The sequence below is a fragment of the Xiphophorus maculatus genome, chromosome 7 (genome assembly GCF_002775205.1).
Source record: "Xiphophorus maculatus strain JP 163 A chromosome 7, X_maculatus-5.0-male, whole genome shotgun sequence".
In the NCBI taxonomy this organism is placed as follows: domain Eukaryota; kingdom Metazoa; phylum Chordata; class Actinopteri; order Cyprinodontiformes; family Poeciliidae; genus Xiphophorus; species Xiphophorus maculatus.
The window spans coordinates 12,533,409-12,545,720 of NC_036449.1; the positions used below are offsets into that span (position 1 = coordinate 12,533,409).

Genomic DNA, 12,312 nt, shown 5'->3' on the forward strand with positions numbered 1-12,312 from the left:
CTGGTATTTTTGGTTGTAATCCGGGTATATTTACTGGAAATCTTTCAGAGTAATTCCTATCAGTAACAAATTGCTTTTGACCACTTGTTGTTATTGATAGACTCAATAACAACAAGTTATTGTTTGTTTTTTTTAAATAATTTAATACATTGACTTCAGTTGGTGTTGATGCAACAAAACCACAAGTGTAGTTGTACTTTGCAAAAGTATTTACACCTTTCTGATACTTCTCAGGTGCGCTGGTGGCAGCATCATGCTGTGTGGATACTCGAGGCTGATGAGATTTTACGCATGAAAAATTAAACAGTGGCAGTAAGAGAGTTGAGAGAGCCATCAGAAGTCCAATTTAACTATTTGTCCTAGATCTAAAACACCATATATTATAGAAAACTGAGGCAACCCATAACTCTTAACACACCATCTCCACAGTGACACATAGTGGTGGCAGCATCATGCTGTGGAGATGCTTGGTATAAAAATGGGTAGATTTAAAGGAAGAAAAAAGGCTTTAGCATGAGCAGATGCTTACAGATGTTTTCCAATCAATCTAACCAAGCTTGAGTTATGTTACAAAGAAATTTCAGTTTCTAGTTGAGCAAATTTGGTGGAGAAACCACAAAACTTGCAGCTATAAGTGCAGAGAAAGGTACTACTCCAAACTACTGAACTAAAGGGCCTGAACATAAATATATGCAACACTTTTTAGATTATTTGTTAAAAAAATATATATAAAATAGACCCAAAATCATGTTTGTTCCACTTCAGTTATTCACTACTTTCTGTCAGTCAATCACATACAATCTTAATTGTATGTAAACTCTGGTCATAACATGGAAAAATCAAGGCAGTGTGAATACCTTTGCAAGTCATGGAATTGTGTTAACTGCAAGTATTTTTGTAAATGTCCTTGCAGAATGTAACTTTTCACAAAGATATCAAAGATAAACGAAAGCTTAGGCTGTTTTGTAAGCACAAATATGAGTCATCACAGGAAAACAGAGAAAAGGACTCATGCAGCTGCGCCAGGCAAAAGTGCGAATGAGCATGTTGACGTCGATGTTCAAACACAGATCCACATGCACAGTAAACATTCACTCCCGCATCGCACAGCAGCAGCCGTCAGGTCCTCTCAGGAAAGAACATGGATATGAAATGTCTCAAATGCTAATTTTACACTTTCTGTTATGGAGACATTTGAACATAAACTAACAACCACAGAAATGAGCAGGCAGACAGGCAGAAGAGGCTCAAACTTATCAAGCTATTATCATTTAATCAGCTATGTTTCTCCAGCAGGATTGATCGTATTGAGAGGTGATCACGGGAGGATGCACGTAACAACGAGGTTGTGACCGAGCACAGCGGAGGGGGGGCCACTTACTCCAGCAATCTGTCCCCCTGCCAACATTAGCTGGGTCTGAGGCAACACGCTCTGCTGGACGGAGGCAGGAAGAGCGGCCGAGTCTTCCGACTTCGACTGGCAGAAGTGGAGAGCCAAACTTAATTTTACGTCCTTTTAAGTCATAATCATAAAATATAGGAACAAGACACTGATGTTTTTTTAATTAAAGCAAATCAGATCAAGAAACGAAGCATCGTGCTAAACAAGAGGAAACATGACGATAAAAATCTAATTTCTCTGCTACCTGAGTGGCTCGGTCAGACTGCACCTTTTGTCTTTAAGCAGTGAGAGGAATTTCAATTAAAAAAAAAAAAAAGGCAGCGATAAAAGTGGGCATTTAAAATGTGTCGCAGCCTTCAGAGACAGGAAGCAGTGAAGTGAAGGGAGGGGAAGAGCAGAGAGGCTAATTAAAATAACTGTTATGCAGCGCATGTAAATTCTGCATAGATTTGCATGTTCTCTGCCATCTGTTTCCGAGCAACCGAAGAGCAGCTTAATTAGCATACAGGGTTGATTAATCTGCCTTGTTGCCAGGCGACACTGAGAGAGCCTGGCTCATTTAAATGAACTCCTTGCTTGCAAATGTTGTCGTGCTGATGAGCATATCTCTCCTAGAATTGCATCTCTTTTTTTTTATGCAACTACTTTTATGAATATTTAAAACCGTAGTTCTGCTGTATAAAAACATCTCCTGTAACACGGCTACTCCTTGGATTAAAGCAAGAATTTTTGAAAGGTAAAAGTGAATGCAGCAGCTCATGCAGGCATGCGCGATGTGGTACCTGTTGGAAGAGGGCTTGTGCATGTGCGTTAGAGATTGTGGTTGGCACCGTCTGCCGCTGAAAGTCCAGTCCATTGGTTTGGACTCCTAGGGACAGAAACACAGACATGTTTTTAACAGTGGTTCAACCGAGAAAAGACACTGCAGTTAAAAAACAAAAAGAGGAACACTGAAAATATCTGCAGGTGGGAGGAAATGTTTCTTTAGATACATATGAAAACAGCTGCATGTTACTGATTAAATAAAGTGTTTACATTTGGAGCTTACGCAGGAATTCAAAGCATATATCAGCAAGAATGCAAATGTTTATCTTCAGTATTCAACGTAAGGTTACAGCAAAGGTTAGTTGCAGCAAAACGTCACTAAAGCATTGAAACAAAACAAAACAAAAAAAAATTATGGAAACGTTGGAAAGCTGATCAAATGAGTTTACAAAGATTAACAGGACGGTTTTGTATTGCCAACATTTTTAAAATAAATTTGGGTCTGATTCTGAAACCTGTTGAATGAGGAGAAAAAACTCCAAAAATTCTATATCTCCACCGTGCAAAAAAATAAAAAAACTGGAAGAAAAAAAGAAACAGGCTGATCGATACTGACCGGTGTTCTCGTCACCACTTTCCATTTCACATTTAGAAGTTTCTGACTGATTATTCACTTTAGCATCTGAAAGAACCAGACAGACACATAATGAGATAATCTCATATTAACTGGTGCTAAAATATTACTACTGCTCTTCAAGTCTTCATTCATTCTCACTGATAAAAGCTACAGAAAACTCTAATTTAAAAAAAAGCAAGAAGCTACAACCACGTAGGACAAAACCTGTAACATTTGCATGTCTATATTCCAGACTAGCCTCCGACCAAACAATACAACCCAGCCGAACTCGCTCACAGTCTTCTTAAAACTCACCCGCTTTTGCTCCACCTGTGCTTTCCTGCATGCTTGCTGGACCTGTCGAGTACAACCCGCCCGACTGGGCAACCCCACCGACAGGATGTCCAGAACGCACTCCTTCCTCCCACGCCCCCCGCCTCCCTTCTCTCTTGTTTTCACTCTCCACTGGTCAGCAGCGAGCACACAGAGACACAGGGACACAGTGGCGGTCTCTACCACACGGTCTGCTGAGCAACACTGGGAAACGCACACTGGGAAAGCCAACAGGGTCTAGGCAAACAGCTCTTCTTGCTCCCCTCTTTTCTTTTCTTACAGCACTGCCCCCTTTTTCTCTAGCACTCCCTCTCTCTGCTGCCAAGATTGCCTCTACTTCTGAAAAACTTCTTTCTCTCTTTCTCTCTCCCTCTCTTGCTGGAATGAAACAAACGACAAGTGCAGCTGGCGGCCTCCTTCAACACCGAACCCCCCTCCTCCTTTTCCTCCCTCCATCCAACTCTATAATGAAGCATAATCAGTATTCAGCTGATTAAAGCCGTATGCAAATCTACTCCTGCCTCGTTAGTGATGCAAGGCTTTGAAGTCCTGCGAGCAACGCATTTCACACCGGGCTCTGAAAGCTCTCTGCATAATTTAAAACCCCTATAAATATTTATCAGCTCATTAGCATATTAATTGGATGGCTTTTGGAGGACGATAAAAAACAGGGGAATAAGGACGACGGAGAGAGAGAGAGAGGGAAAAAAGTGCTCAAACTAGCACTCTGTGCAGCAGAAGGAGGAGAGGAAGCAGCACAAGACCAATTATTGTTTGAGCGTTGGCCTAAAAAGTAATTAGCTAAAAGCAGGTAAAGGGGCTGAAGACATCCCAGAATGCAACGTGAGGTCTGACAGCAGAGGGTTTGCAGTGTTAGCTGGGTGAACTGCTTCGATGGAGCGTCTGCGACTGGAGACTGGGCCGAACTGCTAAAGAGGGAGAGAGGGGGAGGTTTGGGTTTCGTGTGGGGGAGAGGGAAAAGGCGGAGGGGGTGGAGGGTGTTGGACTCGCTCAATCGGAAATAAATAACTCCACATTAATCCACCAGCAGCTTGTCATTACTGTGAGAACCCCCGCGGCGAAAACATTCCAAAGCGAATGACTTCAGAAAGTGGGTGGCGGGCCGCTGGCGTCCATGTTTATGAAGTGTTTGGGGATTAACATATTTAGATTAGCTTTACATTCCATTAGTGTTTCGTTTTGGGGGCCCCCCTTTTAAAATTCACTCGGAGCATGTGCTGAGAGTTAATGCGGCAGGGAAGCGGCCCGGTTATGGAGCCGCACAGGTGTCCAACCAATCAGAGAGGAATGCGAGGCTGGATTTGGGTCTTCTGGGGAAGGGGCTTACCGACTAAATCCACAGCAACTGCTCCTGGCTAAAGGCCTAATCAACCTCTGTACGTACCAACCACTGCCTGACCAAATCACAGCTGACCAATGCTGATAGCCATGCCAGCACCACGGTAAATACTAATAAACATGTTTTCTTCCTCATTTCTCTCTACATGTATGCTGAAAAAAATATTTTCCTTTCAACCAAGTACATAAAATTACAGCTGCACTGAGAAATAAGCTGGCCCTCATCACTTATTGCCCTGTCAGAAAATAAATACCCGACCTTTTTAACAATCACTGAACGCACCATACAGAAATACTAACCACTGATACTCAAGAAACACTCTTCAGTATAGAAGTTGTTATTAAAGGAACATGACTCAAAGTTGGCTATTTTAAATAGAGATGCCCTAATCCGATATTAATATCTGTATTGGTTCCAATATTTTAAAAAAAAGTCTAGGTCACATATCAGTGACAATTCTTGAGGGCAGATCTATTCAGTCTAATTCTATGCTTTGGGCTCTGAGCAAGGTCTGCTAACAAGTCTGCTTGTTAGGAAAACAAGCAGACTTGTTTTTCTAATGAAACAAGTCTGCTGTTTTCCTGACTGCTACCTTTAAACAGGGTGAGGCCTCAGCCATTAACCAACGCTGAACACAGCAGTAGCTTTGTTTGAACCTTTTTACGTGTTCAAATATTTGTTTGCAGTCTTTCTGGAAAGGTTATGGCGACCCTACAGGGAACACGCAGGTGTTAGCATGGCTATTGCTAACCATGGTAATCACACCAGTCATGCTGAATGCTACTGTAGGTTGCTAAAAGCTGCTTAAAGCATCACCTCTGCAATACCTTTGTCTGTTTAGAAATTTTGTGATGGAATATTTAATATATTACAGAAACATCACAGTTTTAAATAATTATGAAGCACCAACTGCACTCTCACTTACAGATGAGGTGACATTGCTTCTGGACCTAATATGAATCAGTCAGACATGCTTCTCAGGGCTCCTTCATAGTGAATGAATGAAAAATTTAAAATTTAACAATCCACCAAACATGAGAGGTTTCCCCAATCACACATTAACCCAGAAAATGTTTTTATTAATTTGTAAATGATCCTAACAATTATTTTTCTACATAATCCCAAGGATTTTTCTGTATCTGTATTGTCTGTGATGTAGAGACAGCCTCAGAGGTTTAGAAAAATCTTCCTCTACTACAAAAGCATTGTTCAGTTACATTTCTACTCTAACCAGGAGGGAAATAATAACTTACTTGATTTTCATTTATTGTTGTGAAAGAGAAATCAAAATCAGCTCAAATCTGTCAAAAAAAAACTCTTATCTTTCATTTGCACCAGGAATTTGGGAAATACATCTTCAAATTCCCTCAGGTTTTTAGTCAAATTAGTCAATTATGATTCCATATATTGTGCAGCTCTAATTGACTAGAGCTGCACAATATATGGAATCATAATTATTACTGCAGCAATATCGATATCTGCATTATCACAAAGAACAATTTTGATGCAACATTATAACTGATATACTTCAGTCATAATGTGACATGACTGCAAATTATGAATGCCAATAGTATATTTGGCCTTTTTGATACACATTTTTCTGCTCTTGATATTCACACCTTGTGTATATTTTTAGTGGCAGAGATGATAAATTTCACAAAAAGTAGTGGGGAAAATAATCATTGAATAGTTATAAATAAGTAACATCACAGTAGTGTTTGGCAATACTATCTTAAATGCATGTTTTCCTGCCCTAATTTGAATCTGAGAAAGAACTTGTTTCACCTTTTAACAACGACTTGAACTTTACTGGCACATTCTAGATGACTGCCTATTAATTGTCATAACACGTCTGATACTCAAAATACACTTCACACTATTTATCAGTCTTATTTCCTTCAAGACATAAATATTTAAACGATTTGAATAAAACATCGCCACTGAAGCATGTTTAAATGGATTGACATGTTCACACTTGTCAACAGTTTATTCAAAGATGAGCATGTCCATGTTTCATGTCAACTGTAATAAAAAGATTTTGAAGATAATGCCTGAACAAGGTAAGCCTGGGGAGGCTGAGAAACGACTCTTCTTGTCCTCAAGCAACCAAATGAGAAAGCAGAGAAGAAGTGAATGCAAACTTGGTTATCGGCAGCGCTACACATACACGGCCCCTTGGTTGAATGGTTTGCAAAACCTCAAAGTGGAACAATGCATTATACAAATATCCTGCACAGAGAATTTTAAACCGTTATCTCATTAGCGTTGTAATACGGGAAGGCTGGCTGAATTCTGCAGGGACATTAATGTGAGCTGAGAGATTCGACACGAGACTGAGCAAAAAGTTAATTAGTGCATCCTCATTCTGTACTACCACCTTTGTTTTTCAGGGTTAGCTGAGATTATACAGCCACACTGTACATTTAGGTCAATCTGAGCACCATGCTGATTTGTTTTTATTGGTCTGGATGCACGCGCAAGGCAAATTATCTGTGAGTTTGGGGCCATTAACCTAAAAACACCACAACTTCCCAGCTAAGTGCAGCATCTTTATGAATATTCCAAGCAGATTCAGACTGTAGTGTAATAAACCACACCACAAAGACCAGAAACTGCAGCTGGACCGAGTCCACAAATGAGCAAAACTATATACAGCATGCCGTGTAATTTGATGAACAGTAATGGGTCTAACACCTCTGTAAGCTACCGTGGTTTCTCTCCTGGGTGGTCATTAGGCAACTTTCAGTAGACTAGGAGGAAAATCCAATCCAAGCAAATTAAAGTACATTTCTCAGGGAGGACAAGCCCTCCATTAAGCACATGCAACAGAGGTTAGCCGCATGACTGGTTGCTACAGTTTAAATTTACATGAACGTCACTGATGAGGGACATGACATTTATATTAACTCCTGGATATTCAGGTGGTTACTCATCGTTCTGAACCTTCTGCTCTGTAACAAGTCAAAGGAAGCCCAACAAAGCAACATTCTTACTAATCTGTACATTTTCCTATGTATGACCTCCATTTCCACTTCTCACTGTTTGCAGCTAAAACAAGCTACAATAAAATACCAGCAGTAGTTTACTACAGATCTTAATTATGTCTGAGGCACGTTATCCGTTAGGAACAATGTGACAGTTATTGCCTGCAACATGCAACAACTTGCCTTTTCCTACTCTGCCTGAAAGCCTTATTAAAGATTATCTCTTGTTGCTACATCGTAAACATGTTGTCACCTTTACTTTTTATCTTCATCTAGACTGTTAATACTATTAAATGCTTAAAAGATGACCTAAGCTTGCTTATCTTTTGCATTGGTATTACAAAAAAACTTTTTTTCCAGCTAATTGGAATATATTTAGCAAGGTTTGCATGTCATTGTAAATTCAGAGTGGATTTTTTTTTATTCCCCAGAAACATGAGAAGTCCTAGGGCACCACAAGACTCTTATTATCTAAAATGTTGCTTCCACCACAGGAAAAAGGCAGCCTGTCTAACTGGAGACTGCATGGAGGCCCTCTCAGTGCTCTGAAATTGCATGTCCTGAATTTATTACAGCGGGTGTTACATTATTCATAACAACCGTGTTTACAACAATGAATATTCATGATGAAAGTACAAGGCTAGAATGAGGGTGGAACTGTGAAACTGATTAAATGAGAAAAAGTAGCTCCAGTTTGAGGGAAACATTCAATTCTCAGCTGTTATTTAAGAACCTCAATCTAATACAAGTCCTTTTTTTCTACATAAATTAACATTTTTCACAGTTGCAAATACACTACTGGAAAAAATGAAAATACTAACATGTATGAGAGTGTTACATGCAAGAAATTAACAAATTAACTTTTCTTTGGCAATCCCTAATGCAGTAAATTTAGTTTAAGCTCTTGGAACATAAAATTTGACACTTAATTGCACGAGACTGGTTTTGTACTTTGAAAGTGAATCAGTTTGGAGAAAAATACAGCTTAAACAAATGGCAGATAAGGTTCCCAGACATTGTTAAACATGAAAATTTCACACTGTTCCACACAAAAATTTCCAGCGCTACCACTGCATAGCCATTTTTAGGGAAAAAACACATACAATATAAATTCATGGCACATAGTTTATAGTTGCCAGGCTTTAAATATGGATTCCACAAATGGGATGGATGGATGAGACAAAATGATAAGGCGTGAGATGTAGTATTATTCAAATATTATTCTGTTCTGTATTTTATTTTCCCAGTACATATTCAGACTTAGAAAACACTTCCCAGCACTTTTAAGTAGCTCTTTTTAAAAAAAAAGCCTCTACGAAAATAACCAAGCAGAAAAATAAATCTCCATTTTGGTCAAATGACCTTTGTTATTATTACAAACTCCATCTGAGTGCAGTTATCTAAAGATAGCCAAAGATAGTTTTCATGAAGGTTTCACTCATTTCTTCTGCTGTTATTTCATGCTATCTGTTCATCTTGAACATTTGCATTCGGGTACTTGAGTGCTATTTTTGCACATTTAAATACTATAACATTAATGTGAGCACATTTAGTTTGAGCTGAAAGACAAAGCCAGAAAAAAAAAAAACTACCACTAAGTGCGTTGGAACCAGTGAGTCTGTAGCTGCTGTTTGTGCTCCAATCGCTTTATAGGTGATTATAATAATGGCTGCACTGTCCCCTCAGAAGCAACATTTTCTTAAATATTTGTCAAAGTATACTGTGGTTTTAAAAAGTTATGGCTTAAAAAACAATTAAAATCTTCTGATATGTCGCTTCTGTGGTTTAAAGCTCTTTAAATACAGGGGTCCCAATCACCAGCTACAAGGGGGCCAATGTCCTGCAACTTTTCCCTTCGACACACCTGAATCCAGCAGGTTACGACCAGTACTCTGTAGAAATTCACTGTATTCTGTAGAGCTAACTATGCATTTTGATTCAGGTGTGTTGGCCAAAAAATACATCTAAAAATTATAGGACACCGGTTCTTTAGAAGTGAAATTAGATGGCAAAGAGAACTTCTGAGTGACTGAAGTTTATTTGACTGCATGAAGAACATAGCTCCCCTTTTGTTGAACACTGCCAGACAGCTTGCTGAAAGAAGACAATACCTTAACTTACAAAAAAAAAAAGTAAAATTTGACTGTTTGAAAATACTGCCAGGCACAAAAACGCAAAATCAAAATGTAGAGACCAAAGGAGTCGTCACCCCTCGCGCTTATTAAGGTAAAGCTGTAAAATGTCTACATTTAGCAAGCTGTGTTACATAAGAACAATAAATATCACAGATTTTTAATCTCTATATTAATGCCGTTATACCATTGTAAAAATACAATGCCAGAAAAGTTATTCATTGTTGGAGCTTATCTTTGAATATTTAGTCCAACAAAACCATGTTTGATTAATATAAAGATGAGTAATTTTTAAAAATAATCCAAATAACATTTTTAATCAACCTTTATGTCATAGGTCAACCAATTTGGTCTTTTAGCAAATACTTAATTTTTCTGATTTCTATCAAAAAAATTTAAATAGCTTGTGCAAGTTACAGAATTTGCCAATAATTTGTATTTCATAGCAAACTTTCTAATGTTGAAAATGTAACATTTCGCAAGAACAAAGGTGGCCTTTCAGTCAAATAAAACTTGTGTTTCAGAACAACTGACCCCTAACAAGGCAGAGCCCAGTATCATTTTGTAAATATATCATGGTAATATAATATCCCAAAATATTTAAGTTTTGGGTGTGTGCGATTTTGGATCAGATATTTTCAAGTTTCAATGTAAACAGAGACACAATTGCTCAAAAACGGTGGCGCAATAAATCAAAATCGATTCTGTTCAGTTAAAGAAATCTTAATATACAGAAAGGAATTTTTGGCTGAAAAAGAAAAGCATACACAAAGCAAATAAAGTTACATATATATAAAGCCAATGTCACAAGAGTGCAGCCCAACTTCATTAATTAACTCTAACTCCCATGTCCAAAAAGGAGTGGGTAGGAATGTACCCTTCTCAATGGGTTTGTGAGTTTAAAATAAACTAAATGAGAAGTGTAACAGCATGGAGTTAAATAGTGCTGTCATGCTGTGTCTTGCCTGCCCGGTCATGAAACCAGCATGGAGAATAACACACACACACACACACACACACACACACACACACACACACACACAAAACTCCTGCCTGTTATTACTGTGGCCTTCCGGAAGTGGGCCTCATCACCCCTCCCTGTGCCTGGGGGGATAACACAGGTACAACCTCTGAATTCAGTGCAGCTTCACAAAGTCCAAAGACAACCTTCCGCCGCAAAAGGAAGAAAATCACATTAAGTTTTCAAAACCAATCCTTCAGAAGCAACGAAGGCTGAACAGAATAAATTATATTCGGTTACAGATTCACCACACAAACAGTCTCAACCCAAGCAGAAAAGTGCACAGACCAACTTCTTTCAAAACACCGCTTACATTACCTCTTAAAAACACAACAGCTGCATCTGACGAAGCTAAAGTTAACTCCAGCACAATTGGACTGATACTAGCCACTTAGATGATGACTATGCTTGGAGAAAAGACGATGATAATAGCTTTAAAGTGTTGTGTTGACATGCATTTGGTGTGTGTAAAATATGCTGAACTCCGCACTCTGGCTGAGGGAGGCCTGCATGAATAACACAACAGGCTGCTGCTGCTGCTGTGGCTCCGCTGCGCCGAGCACAAAAGACAAGAGGCAAAATGCTGTAGAGGAGAAGAGGGGGGAAAAAATCACGTCGCACAGAGAGGCACACCGAGATGGCACTGTGCTCCTAATGAAAGCCATGTGTGCTGTGTTTAGATTAATGTCTCCGAGACGCCCTGGTTGTAAAAGAAACGAGCGCAAAGCCACTGCCCGACCGGTGGAAAAAAAAAAAAAAAAAATGAATATGCAAAGCTCCCTCAAAAGCCTCACTGTGGGCATCAACACAAAGCCAAGCGTTAGCCGGTGAGCTAACGCTAACAGACTACAAGCCAACTGCCACTGGAAAACAGATATATATACGCTACATATGAACCCGAGCCACGACGGCGATTACTAATAAAATATGCTAAGTTGTATTTGTCGACCGAGGTATGAATATGTAGCGGCGTACGGGCCGTCTAATCACACAAAGGGGGGAGGCATGTTTCCATGTATTTTTGCCGTCGCACTGCAACAGCTCGTTTCCTCCTCTGTCAAATTACAGTTTAAGCTAGCTGTGTGTAAACTAAAACAAAGCCTAATGTGGTCCACGTCGGCCGGTCGTTCTGTGTTTCATCTGCACTCTGCAACCATAAATTGCGAGTAACGCAGTTTGAATATGAGTATGAATATGTAAAATGCTGTAATCATTACCTGGTGCTGAACTCTCATCTTGACTCGCTGCTCCTCCGTCCGCCATTTTGAATATTTAACCCGAAATCCCAACCCTGAGCCTGCCTGCCTGCCTGCCTCACACACACACACACACACACACACGCACACACACACACACACACACACACACACACACACACACACACACACACACACACACACACACACACACACACACCCGCAACAACAACACACACACACACGCACATACAGTGACACACTACTAAACAAATACCTTGTTGTACTTTATGGTAAGTAGCACGTAAAATGCAGTGGTTGTGCTCCGCATAGATAGAAATATACGTTCAGTAAGAAATCCAAAGTCTAGACCTCATGTTCACATAAAGAAACAGAAGAAGCAAGGCAGAGCCGACTCTTCGATTTATTGTGAGCTGTGGCATATTTACATACATAAATAATACAGTTTCCCCTCTCACTGCGAATTTGGATGTAAAAAGCCT

At 39.6% G+C, this 12,312-nt stretch overlaps 1 protein-coding gene across 11 annotated transcripts in view; it reads right to left on the reverse strand.

Annotated features, from left to right (window-relative positions):
- pou2f1 (POU class 2 homeobox 1) overlaps positions 1-11,881 on the reverse strand; it is a 23,640-nt gene extending 11,759 nt beyond the window's left edge. For 6 of the 11 annotated variants that reach the window (XM_023336446.1, XM_023336443.1, XM_023336447.1 and 3 more), the window contains exons 1-4: positions 11,831-11,876; positions 2,784-2,849; positions 2,185-2,270; positions 1,382-1,477 (exon numbers count right to left, since the gene is read on the reverse strand). In XM_023336446.1, the coding sequence (XP_023192214.1) occupies positions 1,382-1,477; positions 2,185-2,270; positions 2,784-2,849; positions 11,831-11,876 (294 nt within the window). Of the gene's footprint in view, positions 1-1,381; positions 1,478-2,184; positions 2,271-2,783; positions 2,850-3,098; positions 4,020-11,830 lie in introns of those variants that run through there. The other 5 variants (XM_023336452.1, XM_023336450.1, XM_023336448.1 and 2 more) reach the window with 4 other exon arrangements.
- Between the last annotated feature and the right edge of the window lie 431 nt (positions 11,882-12,312).